General features: G+C 45.3%; 1 protein-coding gene across 2 annotated transcripts in view; it reads right to left on the minus strand.

The window, feature by feature from the left end:
• The window catches only part of ccdc125 (coiled-coil domain containing 125), a 46,431-nt gene that overhangs the window by 12,174 nt on the left and 14,427 nt on the right, over positions 1 to 19,830 (minus strand). For both annotated transcript variants that reach the window (XM_078396572.1, XM_078396573.1), the window contains exons 4-8: positions 16,789 to 16,875; positions 13,549 to 13,626; positions 3,400 to 3,485; positions 2,813 to 2,895; positions 1,608 to 1,723 (exon numbers count right to left, since the gene is read on the minus strand). In XM_078396572.1, the coding sequence (XP_078252698.1) occupies positions 1,608 to 1,723; positions 2,813 to 2,895; positions 3,400 to 3,485; positions 13,549 to 13,626; positions 16,789 to 16,875 (450 nt within the window). The remainder of the gene's footprint in view (positions 1 to 1,607; positions 1,724 to 2,812; positions 2,896 to 3,399; positions 3,486 to 13,548; positions 13,627 to 16,788; positions 16,876 to 19,830) is intronic.

Raw genomic sequence — 19,830 nt, forward strand, 5'->3', positions numbered from 1 at the left:
GCTGCCTTACGGCGCCAGAGACCCGGGTTCGATCCTGACTACGATGCTGTCTGTGTGGAGTTTGTATGTTCTCCCCATGTCCACAGTGGGTTTCCTCCGTGTACTCCGGTTTTCTCCCACATTCCAAAGACATGCAGGTCTATTGGTTAATTGGCTTCTGTAAACTGTCCAGTGTGTCGGATAAAACTAGTGTAGGAGTGATCACTGGTTGTCATGGACTCGGTGGAACTAAGGGCCTGTTTCCAAGCTGTATCTCGAAGCTAAACTTCACTAAATTTCAGGCAGACACAAAATTGTAACTCAACAATAGGCCATTTAGAACGGAGATGAGGAAAAACTTTTTCAGTTAGAGAGTTGTGAATCTGTGGAATTCTCTGCCTCAGAAGGCAGTGGAGGCCAATTCTCTGAATGCATTCAAGAGAGAGCTAGATAAAGCTCTTAAGGATAGCGGAGTCAGGGGGTATGGGGAGAAGGCAGGAACGGGATACTGATTGAGAATGATCAGCCATGATCACATTGAATGGCGGTGCTGGCTCGAAGGGTCGAATGGCCTACTCCTGCACCTGTTGTCTATTGTCTTTAACGGAACAGGCAGCATCTCTGGAGAGAAGGAATGGGTGACGTTTCGGGTCGAGACCCTTCTTCAGAAACGTCACCCATTCCTTCTCTCCAGAGATGCTGCCTGACCCGCTGAGTTACTCCAACATTTTGTGTCTACCTTCGATTTAAACCAGCATCTGCAGTTTCTTCCTGCACATACTAAATTTCAGGCATCGGTATTTTTAAAGATATTTTTTGTAATGAATGAATGATCTTGTGGTTAAGAATCTCTTGGAAAAGATCGATCAGAGCATGGTGGAATGTCATATTCAGTTTGAGTGAGAGAAACTTGGATCCAAAATTAATGGCCTAATCTAAAATAAAGGCAACTCCAATGGTGTAAGAGCAAAGTTAGCTGGGAAAATAGATTTAAATGGCAAGGCTTAAAGGTGCATTCCAGTGAGAAAGAAAGGTTTGAGGAAGTTGTATCATCTGTAATAACAAAGTTAAGGATGGTATCAAACTGAAAATAAATGGCATACAATATTATGAAGACTGAAGGTCGGCACGGTGGCGCAGCGGTAGAGTTGCTGCCTTACAGCGAATGCAGCGCCAGAGACTCAGGTTCGATCCTGACTACGGGCGCCGTCTGTACGGAGTTTGTACGTTCTCCCCGTGACCTGCGTGGGTTTTCTCCGTGATCTTTGGTTTCCTCCCACACTCCAAATTGGCTGGGCAAATGTAAAAATTGTCCCTAGGGTGTGTAGGATAGTGTTAATGTGCGGGGATCGCTGGGCGGCGCGGACCCGGTGGGCCGAAGGGCCTGTTTCCGCGCTGTATCTCTAAATCTAAAAAAATCTAAAAAAAGACTAGTGGCAGGTCAGTAGAAGTTTTTTTTAAGAAACCAATACCAACAAAAGGATCCAGAAAGGCACTGCCGTGCTCAATAGAAAAACATATTCAATTTTAGACTAACCACAATGCTAAGCTTTACATTTTAACCTGTCGATGTAAAATGAAAACATATGATAAAACAAACACAATACAAAAATTAATGGAAATTTTACCTCTAATGCTGTAATTTCAGTAAAGCCATTCTTTTTTGTTGGCAATGTTCTTTGGAATGTGTGTTGATCCTTTATGTTGAGCATTGCTAATAGCTCTGAATGCTGCTGGGTCAATACTAATAAAGTAATAAATATTTGTAAAAGGCAAAAGAAATTCAATTTATTAAAGCAGTCTTTAGTCAACCTTCAGTGTTTCCAGATCTGACATTACAATGGCTTTTTAAAAAAAACAATATTCTAACAATTTAAGCAATGGACATTAATGTACATTGATGGTAGCCTGCAAAATGCTTCAATCCCTCCTCGTGGCATTCAGAAAGTGTGCTCCCGAATGCCAAAGGGGCCTGGCAAACTGATGAAGAAGTGCAGAAGTCCAGCAGAAATGTATTTGTACAATGGGCCAAATACGTCACAGGGATTTTTCAGGGCACCAAGGGATGCCGGACTCAGAATCACCCTTTGAGTAACTGGGACGATGTGACTAAGCTACAGAAAGTCACAGATCTCAGCAAGGACAAAGAATTCCATTTACACATTAGGTCTTCAAACAGGAAAATGGAGTTAGCAAAATGTGTTTTTTTTTTTCTGCAAATAAGCATTGTAATTTCTCATAACCAGTGATAACGACCGCAGAAGCTGGAATCTTGTGCACAAAAAAAGTGCTGGAGGCCAGGCCACATATGTGAAGGGAAATGTGTGACCCAAAATGTTACCTGTTAATTTCCCTCCACAGGTGCTGCCTTTAAAGATCATGTTGGAGGCAGATATTGTGCTTCACGTGACTGTTGGCATCGTTTGGGGAATATATACAATAGATGAATGATTTTAAGAGGAAGAAGGTTCCCATGAGATTTCCTACTCAAATTAGTAGTGAATCAACAAAATCAAAAAAGCCCTAAGTACGAATTTATTCTGTGGAAATGATGGTAAAGTTTCTACATTTAACATCCATGTCCTGGATTAGAGATGGGGAAGATACACTACTTCAGATAGCAAACTTGCAACTTCTCATGCAAGCCTACTTGGTGGCATTAAGGACAGTCCAGCAGCACTCAATGTCAAAACTCGCAAGTGAATAAAGCAGCAAGTGTTCTATTATCAATCATCCTTTAGGGATTAGTAGGTGTGGGAGGGAGGAACTGGAGAAACCAATGAAATGAAGAGCAGCTTCACCATGCAACGTACCAAGAGCTCACTACACTTACATGCTTTTTCGGATTTGAGGTCCCGAATCTCAGCATCTCTTACTTCCAAATTTTTGGCAAGGTCAGCATTTTCAATGCACATTCTACAAAGAAAAGAAGAACTGGTTTGCTGTGATCTCACAATAACAATTGCCAAATCAAGAGAATTTACAGAAACAGAATTTACTGACGATTGTGAATTATTTAACACCCATATTCAAAGATTCAGTCCTTACTAAATTAAACATATTTGCTGCCGCCTCAAAAATGAATAAACACATCCAGCCAAATACAAGCTGTTTCACTAGGCATGTGCAGGGCTTGAAAATCCTTTCACTGTGCATCTGAGCATTGAGATTTTAAATGCGATAAACACATGCTCAGAGAACACATCTGCTCAAGGGCTAAGAAATAACCACAAATGGATGACCAGACAAACAAAAATATAACAAATCATGCATCACTGGCAATCCTGAAGGCTGGAGAATAAAAGTAGTTTAAACACTTCATTCACAGCGTACTTTGGATAACTCTTACAAAACATGATTTTATTGTGGGGGGGATACAACACAATGAAGTATCACTGCATTCATGACAAATCTGCTAACCTTTCAATCCTTTCAATCCAAAAGTATTCCAGATTTTTAAATTTATCTTGTTTGAAGTCATTTTCCCACTGCAATATATTCACTTCCTGTAACAGAGGAAAAAATAATTACACGCAGTGCCAATCTAAAATGTACTGGACATGTTTCTTCAAAATCTTTGGCATCTTCCTTCAACAATACGACCTAATTAAATCCCCTTGCTCAATACATCAAAGATGTTCCAGACAAGCTGATGTATTTCGTCCTCTTTACAGCGCCAGCAAATAAGCACAGAAAAGATCAGGGTTATAAATGGCAGATTAAAAAAATATATAAATGAATTTTGAAACAAAAAAACATACTACGAACAGGAAGGACAGACCACTTGATGGTCCTTCAAGATGGAGGCAGACAAAAAGAACAGTGCTACGAGGGGGATGGGGGCACACGTCCCCCGCCCTCGAGGGTGCTCTGGGTTGGCTGCAGGAGGCGGCCAGGGGACAAGGAGACTGCACGGTGGCAATGTGCGGCAATGGACGAAGCGTTCGCGGGTTGACGCATCCAGATCAATGTGTCGGTGGAGAGGGCTGCTGGAGGCCCTGCAATAGCCTGGGGCTCAATTGGATTGGTCGTCACTCCAAGAAACCAGGGGCCTGTAGCAGCAGAGCAGCAGTGGACGACGTCAACAGCTTTGCTTGGCCAGGCCGAACCCCGAGTAGGTGAGCCATGACCGACCACAGTTCGGAGGTGAATTGAGGCCCCCGGTCGGACGCAATGTCAAGCGGCACTCCAAATCTGGCAATCCAGTGTGCTGCCAAAGCACAGGCACAAGTAGCGGCAGAAGAGTCTGGCAGTGGAACTGCTTCCGGCCACCGCGTGAAACGGTCAACCACAGTCAGGAGGTGGGTGAAGCCCTGAGAAGGCGGCAGCGGCCCCACGATGTCCACATGGATGTGGTCGAACCACTGGGGAGGGACGATGAACTCCTTGAGCGGCGCTCGCACATGCCGCTGTACTTTGGCAGTTTGGCACGGGATGCAGGTGCGCGCCCAATGCCCAATCTGTATACGTAACCCGTGCCACACGAAACGGGAAGCCACGAGGGCCATCGTCGCCCAAATGGAAGGGTGGGCCAGCCCGTGGAGCACCTCGAACACTGCGCCGATGAGGCGCGGCTGCCCGGTGGATACATCGCACAGCAGCGTTGCGTCCCCGTGCCACAGGGAACGTCCTCCAACCGCAGGCCCAAAACGGCGGTACGATAGGCGGACATCTCATTGTCCGTCAGCTGGGCCGCCGCCAGGGCTGAGTAATCGATGCCATCGGCCACTTGCAGGATGGCATGGACCGCGGGTCGAGACAAGGCGTCGGCCACGCTGTTGTCTTTGCCCCTGATGAAATGGATGGAGGTAGTGTACTCCGAGACGAAAGCTAACTGCCGATGCTGGCGAGCTGACCACGGTCGGAACGCTGCCACCGCATCGTCAGTCCATTCGACCTCCCTGCGCTTGCCCGCCACGAGGTGGAACAGCGGGCGCATGATCCGGGCCGCAGACGGCACAAATCGGTGGTAAAAGGCCACCATCCGAACGAACTCCTGGAGGCCCCTCACGGTGGTCGGACGTGGAAACTGGCGCACCGCGTCCACCTTGTCCGGGAGCGGCAGTGCCCCGTGTTGAGTCACGTGGTGGCCCGGGAAATTGAGGGACATCACCCCGAAACGGCATTTGGCGATGTTGACGGCCAGCCCATGATCGCTGAGGCGCTGGCATAGCTGGCGGAGATGGGTAGCATGCTCCTGTCTCGAGCGGCTTGCCACCAAAATGTCATCGAGGTAAACGTAAACATAAACGAAGTCCAGGCCACGGCACACGCAGTCCATAAGCCGCTGAAAGGCTTGCGCCGCGTTCTTAAGTCCGAACGGCATATGGAAGAATTCGAACATGCCAAATGGCGTCATGATTGCCATCCGGGGGACGTCATCTGGGTGGACGGGAATTTGATTGTAGCCACGCACCAGATCGACCTTGGAAAACACCTTGGCACCAGCCAGGTGCGCGATAAAGTCCTGAATGTGGGTGACTGGGTACCGGTCAGCGATGGTGGCATTGTTAAGCTGACGGTAGTCTCTGCAAGGGCGGCAGTCACCGTCTGCCTTGGGGACCATATGGAGAGGGGACGCCCACGGGCTGTCTGAGCGGCGCACAATACCCAGCGACTCCATAAGGCGGAACTCCGCTCGAGCGAGACGGAGGTTGTCTGGTGGAAGACGCCGCGCTCCGGCGTGAAGGGGCGGGCCAGTGGTGGGAATGGGATGCTCCACCTCATGCTTCAGGGCGGAGGAGTGGAACCGGGGGTCAGGGATTTCGGGGAACTCGGCCAGAATGTGTAAGAAAGTAGCGTCCACAGACGACAGGGGCCCATCAGGCAGCACGACAGGGTCGCCCACGCGGAGGGAAACAGGCTGCAAGGTGACGGAGTGCACCAAACGCTGCCTCTTGACGTCCACGAGCAGGGAATGTGCCCGTAGAAAGTCCTCGCCCAGCAACGGCTGGGTCACATCCGCAATGACGAATGGCCAGGAGAAGCGGCCCTCTCTGAAGTTGAAGGAGAGCGTATGAGCGGATTGGTGTCCCGTTTGCCGCGGCGAGGAGGGGGCCACGTTTACCATAGCGGATGTCATCATTCGAAGGAGGAAGAATGCTCACCTCAGTCCCGGTGTCCACAAGGAAACGAGCCCCGGTGCAGCGATCGCACGCAAAAACGCGATGAATCTGGCCGGCCGCCGAAGCAACCACTGACAGCCGGCCCCTGCGTTTCCCGGGAACGAGCAGGGCTGCCGGCATCGATGGGCTGAAGGTCCCCAGCGGCGGACAAAGTAGCACCAGCCCCCTCTGCTGGCGTCTGTGGAAACGGGCGGCTGTGCGGGCTGATCCAACCACCAGCGACCTCTGGTGGCGTGCGGGGGGAATGACGGCAGGCTGCGCGGGAAAGACCGTTGCAGCCAGGTCCCGCTGCAAAGGACGTCGAGGAGCGGTGGAGACGCGGAAAATCGAGGCACCGACCTGCGGATCGTAGCCGGACATCGGAGGAAAGTCCAGCGCGTCGAGGGCCAGCTGACGGGCCATCCAGAGTTCATCGGCGCGCTCGCACACCGCCTGCATTTCGGTGAACGGGTTGTTGGTGAGCTGCTGGCGGAGATCCGACGGCGGCAACAGCTGCAGGTAAGTGCGTTTAAATAAAAAGCAGGGCTCGTGGTCGCCCATCAGCGCCAGCATATCGCCCAGCAATACCGACGGGTGGCGGTCACCCTGGCCAGTCATCCGTTGGATCTGGGTCGCCCGCTCGGCCTCGCTGAGGCTGAACTTCCTTAGGGGAAAGGCCTTGAGACCCTCATACTTATTACCCGCCGGGGGGGGGTGGTCTGACCCGTCGCGCAGTGGCCTGGTCGAGAGCACCGATAACATAAAAGTACATGGTTGCGAGCCGGCTGTCACTCCCCGTAGTGCAAACTGCGCCTCGGCCTGGTCAAACCAGAAATCAGGGTCGTCGGTCCAAAGGGGGGGGCAGCTTCAACGCCATGGCGTGGAGAGCGGCGCGGTGGGCAGGGTCCATGGGGTGGGGTCCGGCAGGGTCCTGAGGCGGCTGCCCGGCAGGACCGGGTAGAGCGTGTTGAGGAACGTTTGGGTCTATCGCAACATGCGAGGAATTGTCGAGGGTCACCAGTGTAGTGGGTCTGGACCCAGTAGGAATCAGGCAAGATGCCAGGTAGGTATTAACAGTAATTTAATGCAGCAACAGAACATCCACACTCTCTTCAGTCTCAAGCACGAGTTATCTCTCTAGCCCCTTCAGGCAAACCCCGTAGCACTAGTCCCTTCCCCAGCCCTGTCCAACCCGTGCCGAGGGGGAAAAGTAGGCATGCAGGTGCAGGAGGCAGTGAAGAAAGCGAATGGTATGTTGGCATTCATAGCGAGGAGATTTGAGTATAGGAGCAGGGAGGTTCTGCTGCAGTTGTACAGGGCATTGGTGAGACCACTCCTGGAGTATTGCGTACAGTTTTGGTCTCCTAATCTGAGGAAAGACATTCTTGCCATAGAGGGAGTACAGAGAAGGTTCACCAGATTGATTCCTGGGATGGCAGGACTTTCATATGAAGAAAGACTGGATAGACTCGGCTTGTACTCGCTGGAATTTAGAAGATTGAGGGGGGATCTTATAGAAACTTACAAAATTCTTAATGATACTTACTTATAACATTTTTAATGATACTTACCAAAATCAACTGTTTGGAACATAATTAAGAGAGCACTGGTGAGCTGACTAATCGCAAAGGGACTGGCAGGCCAAGGAAGACCTCCACAGCTGATGACAGAAGAATTCTCTCTCGGATAAAGAAAAATCCCCAAACACCTGTCTGACAGAACAGAAACACTCTTCAGGAGTCAGGTGTGGATTTGTCAATGACCACTGTCCGCAGAAGACTTCATGAAGATATAGAGGCTACACTGCAAGATGCAAACCACTGGTTAGCCGCAAAAATAGGATGGCCAGGTTACAGTTTGCCAAGAAGTACTTAAAAGAGCAACTGCAGTTCTGGAAAAAGATCTTGTGGACAGATGAGACGAAGATTAACTTATATCAGAGTGATGGCAAGAGCAAAGTATGGAGGAGAGAAGGAAATGCCCAAGATCCAAAGCATACCACCTCATCTGTGAAACACGGTGGTGGGGGTATTATGGCCTGGGCATGTATGGCTGCTGAAGGTACTGGCTCACTTATCTTCATTGATGATACAACTGCTGATGGTAGTAGCATAATGAATTCTGAAGTGTTTTGACACATCCTATCTGCTCAAGTTTAAACAAATGCCTCAAAACTCATTGGCCGGCGGTTCATTCTGCAGCAAGACAATGATCCCAAACATACTGCTAAAGCAACAAAGGAGTCTTTCAAAGCTAAAAAATGGTAAATTCTTGAGTGGCCAAGTCAATCACCCGATCTGAAACCAATTGCGCATGCCTTTTATATGCTGAAGCGAAAACTGAAGGGGACTAGCCCTCAAAACAAGCATAAGCTAAAGATGGCTGCAATACAGGCCTGGCAGAGCATCATCAGAGAAGACACCCAGCAACTGGTGATGTCGATGAATCACAGACTTCAAGCAGTCATTGCATGCAAAGGATATGCAACAAAATACTAAACATGACTACTTTCATTTACATGGCATTGCTGTGTCCCACATTTTATGATCTGATCACACCACGTCTGAAGATACTTTATGAAAATATCTATATTTGTCAGAAACTACCAGAAACGTTAAATGAATCTATTATAACACTTATACCTAAAATAGACAAAGATCTGGAGGATCCAGGATCATATAGAGCTATAGCTCTTTTAAATACTGATCAAAAGATACTAACGAAAATATTAGCACAAAGATTAAGCACAGTTATTAATAAACTAATTCACCCCGATCAAACAGGATTTATACCAAAACGATATTCCTCATATAACCTCAGACGATTATATAATATTACTAGACCAAGTGGGCCCGTTGGGCCCGTCCTCGTAGGGTTTCCATTGTAACCGGGAGGCGGGGAGGGAGGGGGGAGGGGGACCACCTGTTTTCCCAGTACCCCTCTTTACCCGTTGTGGGATGGGAGGGGGGAGGGGAGGGGGGAGGGAGAGGGGAGGGAGGGGGTAGGGGGGAGGGAGGGGGGAGGGAGGGAGGGGAAGGGGGAGGGGAGAGGGAAGGGGGGGAGGGAGGAGGACCTCCCCTTTTCCCAGTACCCCTCTTTCCCCGTTGTGCCCGTCCTTGTAGGGTTTCCATTGTAACCGGGAGGAGGGGAGGGAGGGAGGGAGGGAGGAGGGAGGAGGGGAGGGAGGGGGGGAAGGGGAGGGCGGAAAGGGGGGAGGGGGGAGGGAGAGAGGGGAAGGTTTGAAAGAGCATCCCTCTCCCCATCAGAACTGCCTCCTCCATCGACTCCTTTAAGTCCAGGCTCAAAACCTATTTCTACTCCCTAGCTTTTGAGGCTAATTGAGGAGGTACTGTGAACTGTTTGGGAGGGGAGGGGAGGGGGGAAGGGGGGAAGGAGGGGGACCTCCCCTTTTCCCAGTTCCCCTCTTTCCCCGTTGGGCCTGTCCTCGTAGGGTTTCCATTGTAACCGGGAGGACGGGAGGGAGGGAAGGGGGAGGGAGGGAGGAGGGAGGTGTGGAGGGAGGTGTGGAGGGAGATGGGGAAGGAGGGGGGAGGGGATGGGGTAGGGGGAGGGAGAGGGGAGGGAGGGGGGTAGGGGGAGGGAGGGGGAGGGGAGGGGGGAAGGGGGGAGGAGGGGGACCTCCCCTTTACCCAGTACCCCTCTTTCCCCATTGGGCCCGTCCTCGTAGGGTTTCCATTGTAACCGGGAGGAGGGGAGGGAGGGAAGGGGGAGGGAGGGAGGAGGGAGGTGGGGAGGGGGAGGGAGGGGGGGAGGGGAGGGGGGAAGGGGGGAGTGAGGGGGTAGGGGGAGGGGGTGGGGAGGGTGGGGGAGAGGGGAGGGGGGGTAGGGGGGAGGGGGAGGGAGGGGGGAGGGAGGGGGAAGGGGGGAGGGAGGGGGCTCTCCCCTTTTCCCAGTACCCCACTTTCCCCGTTGGGCCCGTCCTCGTAGGGATTCCATTGTAACCGGGAGGAGGGGAGGGAGGGAAGGGGGAGGGAGGGAGGAGGGAGGAGGGGAAGGGGAGGGCGGAAAGGGGGGGAGGGGGGAAAGGGGGGAGGGGGGAGGGAGAGAGGGGGAGGGTGGAAAGAGCATCCCTCTCCCCATCAGAACTGCCCCCTCCATCGACTCCTTTAAGTCCAGGCTCAAAACCTATTTCTACTCCCTAGCGTTTGAGGCTCATTGAGGAGGCGCTGTGAACTGTTTGCGTGCTACTGTATGTTTCATTTTTTTCCTTAGTACCTAATCAGATGTACAGCACTTTGGTCAACGTGGGTTGTTTTTAAATGTGCTGTACAAATAAAATGGACTTGACTTGACAGCTCTTCGCAACAATGTAGCACAGGGGCATTGTGACGTCACACGCTGAATACCGCTGGGGGGGGGAAGGGGGGTCAGCTCGAGTTCATCTCACAGGGGCATTGTGACATCACAATCCGCACCGCAGCGCCCCCCTTCTGTCAAAACTTCGATAAATCAGGGGGGGCAGCACTTTTAAACCTCTGTAACTTAAAAAATATGCGTCCGAATTAAATAAAAATATCATTTTCCAGCAGCGAACCGCATGCTGATTAAGGCGGTACAAAAATCGTGGCGCTACGGTTCACCGTTTTGCCGGAATTGCCGTATTCAGCCGACATTAGTGGAATATATATATATATACACAACATCTGAGTTTTAATAGTATATAGATATATTCGAAAAGAGGTATTAATAAAGACTTAGTAATTATTTCGTTAGATGCGGAGAAAGCCTTTGACCAAGTGGAATGGTCTTATTTGTTTTCGGTTATGGAATTTTTTAATTTGGGAGAGAAGTTTATCACTTGGGTTAAATTATTATATACCAATCCAACAGCTAGAATAATAACAAATCAAATACTATCAAATAAATGTAATCTATTTCGAGGCTGCAGACAGGGTTGTCCTTTATCCCCACTATTGTTTGCACTTGCATTAGAACCTTTAGCTCAACGGGTGAGAATACATCCTGAAATATATGGATATGACACCACAAATACTGAAAATAAAATTTCTTTATATGCGGATGATGTATTACTTTATATCACAAACCCGGAAATTAGTATTCCAAATTTACTAAAATTAATAACTGAATTTGGATCATATTCAGGATATAGTATTAATTGGAACAAAAGTGAACTTATGCCGATAAGGGTAAATAATCTACATATATTACAACAATTTCCTTTTAAGATAGCAAACGAAAAAATAAAATATCTTGGAATTTATGTAACAAAAAGATTTGATTCTTTATTTAAATCTAATTTTCCGCTCTTATTGAATAAATTAAATAAAAATATTTTATATTGGAAAACATTACCAATCTCAATGATAGGTAGAATTAATGCAATAAAAATGATTTTTCTTCCACAATTATTATATCTTTTCCAAATGATTCCGATATATCTTCCTAAAATTTTTTTTAAAAAGATTGATTCCATAATCACTAACTTTATCTGGGATTATAAGAGCCATAGAATAAAAAAAGAACACTTATGTAAACCAAAAATAAATGGAGGTCTAGCTCTACCAAATTTTACGTTTTATTATTGGGCAGTCAATATTAAAAATATTAACTTTTGGTTAGTAGAGACAGATAAACAACCAACCTGGTTAAAAATGGAAAAAGAAGATTGTTCGCCCTTTGAAATTAGTTCGATTTTATTTGCCAATAATAAAATAAGTAAGAAAACCTATAGTGAAAACCTCATAATAGATAGTGGAATACGTATTTGGAAACAAATAAAGAAAACATTAAAATTGGAATGTATACCACTAGCTCTTACTATTGTAAATAACATCACATTTAAACCTTCAATGATAGATAAAGGTTTTTTACAATGGAAAAACTGTGGAATTAATAAGATGGGAGATCTCTATAGGGAAATTTTTTTCCTTTCATTTCAAGAATTACAACAAATTTATGGATTACATTCAAAAGATTACTTTAGATATTTACAAATTAGAGATTATGTAAAAGCAAATACACATGAAATTAGAAATAGAAAGACAGAGATTTTAGATGAATGTTTAAATAAACACCCAAATACAGAAAAATTGATATCATATATTTATAATATTCTACTGGAAAACGACGCTCCAAGTACAGAAATATATAGACAATCATGGGAAAATGAATTAGGTCAAATTATTAGACCTGATATATGGGATGAAAGTTTACAACACATACATCACTGTTCGCTAAATGCTAGACACTCTCTTATACAATTTAAAATATTACATAGACTACATTATTCAAAAGCTAAATTACATAGTATTTTTCCAAATATATCTGCCATTTGTGACAAATGTCAGCAATTGGAAGCTAATTTAACGCACATATTCACAAACTGTGAAAAAATCACTAAATTCTGGACAGAAATATTTAAAATAATTTCGAATGTTGTTAATTTGAAGCTGATCCCTGACTCAAACTTAATAATACTGGGAATATTAGAAACAGATCAATTAATAACAACGAATCAAAGAATTTTTATTGATTATAGTTTAATAATTGGGAAAAAATTAATACTGAAATTTTGGAAAGGTCCTACATCCCCCACAATTAAAATGTGGATTACAGGAATGTCGGAGACACTTCATCTGGAAAGATTGAGACTTGTTCTAATGGACAGGTTGAATCTTTTCAGAGGAATATGGTCTCCATTTATTGTATATTTAAAGGGTCAAAATGGCTTGGTGCGGGGACCTGACCGTGGCCTGAATAATGGAATGGAGGAAGAATTATGAATAACAAATCATGGATATATCTCCAATGATAGATAACTTTTTTAATACTCCATTCATTTCTCCAATTTGGATCTCTTATTTTTATTTTATTTTTCTCTATCTCTCCCTCTCTAAAAAAAAAAAGTATAGAAATATGTAGAACATAATTGTTAATATTAATAATATCACGAATGTATGTAATAAGTAAATTTTATTAATATGTATTTATGTTTAATAAAAATATTTATCAAAAAAAAAGAGAAGACACCCAGCAACTGGTGATGTCGATGAATCACAGACTTCAAGCAGTCATTGCATGCAAAGGATATGCAACAAAATACTAAACATGACTACTTTCATTTACATGGCATTGCTGTGTCCCAGACATTATGCTGCCCTGAAATGGGGGGACTATGTATAAACACTGCTATAATTTCTACATGGTGAAGCCAAAATGTATAAAAATGGCCTTTATTAAAATCTGACAATGTGCACTTTAACCACGTGATTTTTTTCAATAACAAATCACAAATTGTGGAGTACAGACGCAAATAAATAAATGATGGATCTTTGTCCCAAACATTATGGAGGGCACTGTACATGTGTCAATAAAGTACCATAGAAAAGCTCCAAAGAAAATAATAGTCAAGTTAGACAGTGTAGAATGAGGCATTAATTCTGCAGAGAATAAAAACGAAACGAAAAACGAAACGCATGCATACCTTTTCTAAAATCTTGTTTCGTTCTCCTGTTTTTTGAAGTAGAGTCTTTTTGTGTACTGTGGCTTTATCAAGCACTGCCTGATCAAAGACAGGAAAATATCAGCAGATGCAACACACTTACTTTCTACTTCTTGCAAAGCAAAAGCATTTATAAACTGTCAAATTAGAAAGAAACAGTTTCTTTTATCTCAACTTTTCCTCTAAAGACAGCTTTTCTTTCTGATTGTTAATTTCACAAGTAACTCTACATCTGAACAATCTGTGTAGTACAAAAGGTGTTCCCCGATTCATCAATCGCATTATATATAATTCACATTCTGAAAACATGCATTGTAGCAGAGTTACCTGTCCAACATCGTCCCACAGAGATTCCTTCTCTGGCCTCCTAATGCAATAACTCATCCATCGTAACACTGTCCTCAATATCAGTTCTTTCCTTTACACATTAAATGGGCTAGCCTTAATATAACAGTCAGTTGTAACATTTTTATGAATTTCAATATTTTAAGCATAATATGTAAATAAACAATGTAGATGTTCTGCCATTGCAAAAAAAGGCCATAAGTACTTAAATGCTAACAAGATTGCAATCATTTTCTGGTGAAACTTAATTCACTGTTTTATTTGTTTTATTCTTTTGCTGGCTATTCACTGCCTTGTTGAGATTATCATCTACAGCAAAGTCTTCCATCGGTTTTTCCCTCAATTTATTTTACCCACTAACCTGCTCTCTGGGACAGCTATCACAGCATTCTGTACTATGTTTAAGATTTATTTTATCTATTAAACTTGTTATGGGACATCCACGAGTATACCATCAATTAACTCAGACCAATCTTCCCAATAACACGGCAATATGATATTTTCAATTATATGTGGAATAATGAGAAAAACCTCAAGCACATCCTACATTCAAATTCGCTGCAAACTGAGACAAACCTTTATACCCGAATACACTGAAGCAAATATGTTCAAGTATACAAATAGCAACCTGGATATGAAAATTGTTAACAGTAAACGTTAAACTGAAGCTAAGTGCACGGAATTGAGACAATTCAACACATATTCAAGAGCATTATCACACATAACCTGCTCAAGCATCATCAATTAGGAAAGTTACCTTCAATGTTTTGGGTTAAGAATCTTTCAACAGAACCAGAAAAGTGAGCAAAGATGGATGTTAAGTTGTAACAGAGCGAGTGATAGAGAATAAACATCTGTGACAGGATGCAGGCTGAAGTTGAAAGATAATAATCACTTTAAAAATAGCAGATGGAGGCCAAAAAGAGAAAACAAACTGAAACAATGAGGTGCATCACACATTTACAAAGAGAAAAATAAAAAGAGTAGAATAGTTACCTGAAATTGTTACATTTGATTTGAAGTCCCAAGGGTTTCCATGTACCCAGACAGACGTTCAGGTGCTGTTCCCCAAGTTTGCAATGAACAATGATGGAACCAAGTGAAAGACCAAAGATAGAGAGGAAGCAGGCAGAGAATTAAAGTGAAAAGTCATTGGAAACTATGAGCTCTGACTTGCAGATAGAGTGATAAGGGGCACTCCGTAAAATGCTCACCCAATCTGTTTCCTCCAATATAAATGTCTGAACTTCATTGGCCATTGTGTTATTGCTCACTGGTGGAATGGGTGCTTGATCATCCTGCAGCACTTGTTCTCAGATAAGTGTCTCAGGATCCATAAGCCAAACTCTTCATGCTTACATCACTTCAGTCCTTGCCTCAATTTAGCACCAGGGCCAGTGAGATCAGCTTTATGGTTCAGGCAACAATGAAGTCCTTGTTAACAGCAAACTCAGGAATTGTGTGCAGGCAGTGGGCCCCAATCGGCACAACGCTAGCTAGTCTCAAACCATTCATAATAATTCCAGTCATGGATAAAGTCAAAGCAGGTGGTCCCGGATAACACTTCAGACAAGAAAAAAAAGAGCAGCAGAAACCTTAAATTGCAGCTCCATCACAAAGTGTGCCATCAGCATCTCGGGGTAACCAATAATCAGTAATCTGAATGTACTAATCATACCTTACCGCACCTGAAGAAAGTTGACTAGTTCACCGCTTTGCCCAAAAATGCATCGTCACCATCTAAATCTTTATCAGGAATGCAATTCGATATTTACCCAGCTGGTTCAATTTCAATTGGAAAGGAGTTTAATAGGCTTTAATAGAGGATTGTGCATTTTGTTTGATCTTCCATCTGTAGCTAAAATATAATGTACAGGATATACTGCTCTAACCAACATAACTTCAACACCACCATATTTCCTTGTTACTAAAGGATGAGGACAAAAACAATCAAGTCCAACTTTCCCATCAAGTCTTAGGCTATCCAAACTTGGACGTATGATCTGAAGAAAGGTCTCGACCCGAAACATCACCCATTCCTTCTCTCCAAGGATGCTGCCTGTCCCACTGAGTTACTCCAGCTTTTTCTGTCTATCTTAGACATATGATGTTGTTCCCATAGAATTTGGTTAAACCAGTTTTCCTTTTTGATCATCTGTGCATGCATTAAGATTGCGCAGTCATTTCTGGCTCATAAACCCTGACTATAGAAAGCATCGTCTCCAGATGCATTATAGCTTGGTAAGGCAGATGCTCTGCCCAAGACCGCAAGAAATTACAGAGTCGTGGCCGCAGCCCAATCCATCAAGCAAACCAGCCTCGCCCCATTTGACGACACATTACGAAGCCTTGGTAAAGCAGTCAACATAATCAAGGACCATTCATAGCATGGTCATTCTCTTCTCCCCTCTCCTGACAAGCAGACAATACAAAAGCTTGAAAGCTTGAAAGCATGTACTACCAGATTCAAGAACAGCTTCTATTCATGTTCTCCAGAGGTACTGATTGAGAATGATCAGCCATGATCACATTGAATGGCGGTGCTGGCTCGAAGGGCCGAATGGCCTCCTCCTGCACCTATTGTTTATTGTGGTGCCTGAACTGCTGAGTTACTCTAGCACTGTGTCCTTTAATGTAAACCAGCAGTTGAGGTTCCTTGTTTCTACTATATTCTGCACTCTGGTTTGTTTATCTTTTGCACTACACAATCCCCTCTTGTATGGCATACTTTGCCTGGTTCACAGGCAAGACAAAGCTTTTCACTTTATCTTCGTACACATGAGAATAATAATAAACCAATTCGAATCAGTGGAGGTTCATAAACAATATTTTGGAATGGCATATAACTGAAATTAATGACATTATTATTGAGCTCACCATGCTCTGCAGTATTTTTAATGCTTCATATTTCCCCTCAAGTTTCTGTTGTGTTACTTCAAGCTCAGATCGTAAAATTTCTGCTTCCTGGAAAATAAAAAGGCTTCCATTCAACACAAGAATGTTATCTGGCCAACAAGATAAACGAGCTAGCTGCATTAGTGAGGACCCAAAGGGAGTACCGTGAGAGCAGTGTGATGTGTTTCACAGAGACATGGCTCCATGAGGACATCCCTAAGTTCAACACTAGTAAGGACGGCTTTCAGACTGTTTGGGCCGACAGGGACTGCAGAGTGGCAAGCGGAAAGCTGGGGGACTTGCTATTCTTGTTAACAACCAATGGTGCAACCCTGGTCACATCATGGTTAAGGAGCGTGTGTGTAGCCCGGGCATTGAATTGATGGCTGTGGGTCTCCGTCCATACTTTATACCCAGGAAATTCTCTCACGCCGTTGTGATGGCTGTTTACATTCCTCCGTCCGCCAACCCTCTGTGCGTGTGTGACGTCATCTACACAGTCACCGCGAGACTCCAGACGCAACACCAGTGGTTTCATAGCTATCTCAGGGGATTTCAACCACGTGACTCTGGACACTACCCTACCCACTTTCACTCAGTTTGTTGACTGTCTCACCAGGAATATGAAAACATTGGACCTGCTGTATGCCAATGTTAAAAGAGGCGTTCAGCTCCATAGCCCTTCCGCCACTGGGAAGATCCGACCACAACCTGGTTCACCTCCTACCTAGGTATAAGCCAATGGTCCAGAGACTGCCTGTGACCACAAGGTCAGTGAGGAGGTGGTCACAGGAGGCCTATGAAGCTCTACAGGGCTGTTTTGAGGACACTGATTGGGACGCACTCTGTCGTCCCCATGGAGAGGACATTGATGGGCTTACGGACTGTGTTACCAGCTACATAAAGTTCTGTGTGGATAACGTTGTCCCTGAGGACACACTCTTTCCCCAACAACAAGCCCTGGGTCACCAGTGACATGAAGGCCCAAAGAAGAGGGCCTTCAGGAATGATGACAGAGAGGAGGTGAAACGGGTGCAGAAAGACCTGAAGGTGAGACTGAGACAGGAGGAAGCCGGAGTGTAAACTTCAGCAGCACAACACGAGGGGTGTGTGGAGCGGTTTGAAGAGCATTACAGGCAACAAGAAGAACAGTGGCCTGGGGAGGGAAAGCAATCAGGACTGGGTCAATCAACTAAACCTGTCTTTTAATTGATTTGATGGTGGGCCTCCGCCCACCCTCCCCCCTGCTCCCCGACAGTCTGTCCCCCTCAATCCCCCTGGTCCACTTCCTCTGCCCTTTGCCTGACCATCAAGGCTGAGCAGGTGAGGAAAGAGCTGAGCAGACTCTGCCCAGACAAGGCCGAGGATCCCGATGGTGTCAGCCCTAGGGTACTCAAGGCGTGTGCCAGCCAGTTGTGCAGAGTACTACAGCATATCTTCAACCTGAGCCCGAGCCTGGAGAGGGTTCCTGTGATGTGGAAGACATCCTCCCTGGTTCTGGTACCAAAGAGGATGCACCCCAGCTCCTCCAATGACTACAGACTGGTGGCGCTGACTTCACACATCAAGAGGTCCCTGGAGAGGCTGGTGCTCACTCATCTGTGACCCCTGGTTAAACCCTACCTGGGCCCCCTGCAGTTGACTCTGCAATTGTGGGCTACATCAGTGAGGGGAGGGAAGCTGAATACAGAGGTGTAGTCATCGACTTTGTTGAGTGGTGTGGGCTGAATCACCTGCAGCTCAACACCGACAAGACTAAGGAGTTTAGGAGGAGAGGAACACCCCTGTCTCCATCACTGGTGTGGATGTGCAGTTTACCAGCGAGTACAAATACCTTGGAGTGTACCTGGACAGTAAACTGGACTGGTCGAGGTATGTTGAGGCCCTGTACAAGAAGTGACAGGGCCACCTATACTTTTTGAGAAAGCTCTGCTCCTTCAATGTCTGCAGTGAGATGCTGCAGATGGCCAGCGCCATCTTCTTCGCTGCCATGTGCTGGGCCAGCAGGGCGAAAGCTGCAGACAACAATAGGGTTGACAAATTCATCAGGAAGGCTGGTTCCGTCCTGCAGGCGGAGTTGGATTTATGGGTGGTGGTCTTGGAGGGGAGGATGCTCTGCAAACTGCAGAGTATCCTGGACAATACAGCTCATCTCCTCCATGACACACTGGTCAACCTGAGGAGTACCTTCAGCAACAGACTGGTTCTAGCAAGATGCAGGACGGAACGCTGCAGGAGATCCTTCTTTCCCGTGGCTATCGCACTTTACAACTCCTCCCCCTTCTGTTGTGGGGTAGACTGAGACTGACTCCCCCCCCCCTCCCTCCCCACCCCCTCAATCTTTGCACATCCCCAAAGTCTTACCACCTGTCCCTTTAATTTCATGTTTCATGTAATTTGTGTTTTTTTATGACTGTTGGCAAATTAATTTCCGGCCTGGGATAAAGTTTTATCATATCGTATCGTAAGAAGATAATCAAACTTACACTGAAACAAGGTTGGAATACTGTTTCACTAATAGTTCTTAGACTGGTCAGTGTACATTCAACCTTAAGGAAGAATTTTTTTATGTACCACTATTAAATGTTACAATGAAATTCCTGAGAGTTTACCAATAAGCAAATTATACAGAATCAATATTACAACACAATGATCTTGAATGTCTGCTCATTAAAAATATGCATTTCGTTCAAATAATTTATTTAAAAAGAGATGATGGATTGGTATGATTTTCTTTGTATGCTTAGAAGTTCGAAGCAAAAGTATGAAAGGAATCAAGGAGTATTATTTACACCATCATTTAATTAAAAAGCACTTCTTTGGCCTTGGGGAGTTCTAAAAAGTAGATAATTTTAGATCAGATTTTTATGCACACCAAACCCAAGACTACTAAGGAATCTCTTAACAGGCACAATTGATTTCTCATTTATACTTTTAATACTTTTTCTTAAATGGAACTAGGTTAAAAAACTAGATTGAGCAAATTTTTTGTTGTTGTTACTGATTTGAAGTGTTCAATTTCTG

Source organism: Rhinoraja longicauda, chromosome 3 (genome assembly GCF_053455715.1).
Source record: "Rhinoraja longicauda isolate Sanriku21f chromosome 3, sRhiLon1.1, whole genome shotgun sequence".
In the NCBI taxonomy this organism is placed as follows: domain Eukaryota; kingdom Metazoa; phylum Chordata; class Chondrichthyes; order Rajiformes; family Arhynchobatidae; genus Rhinoraja; species Rhinoraja longicauda.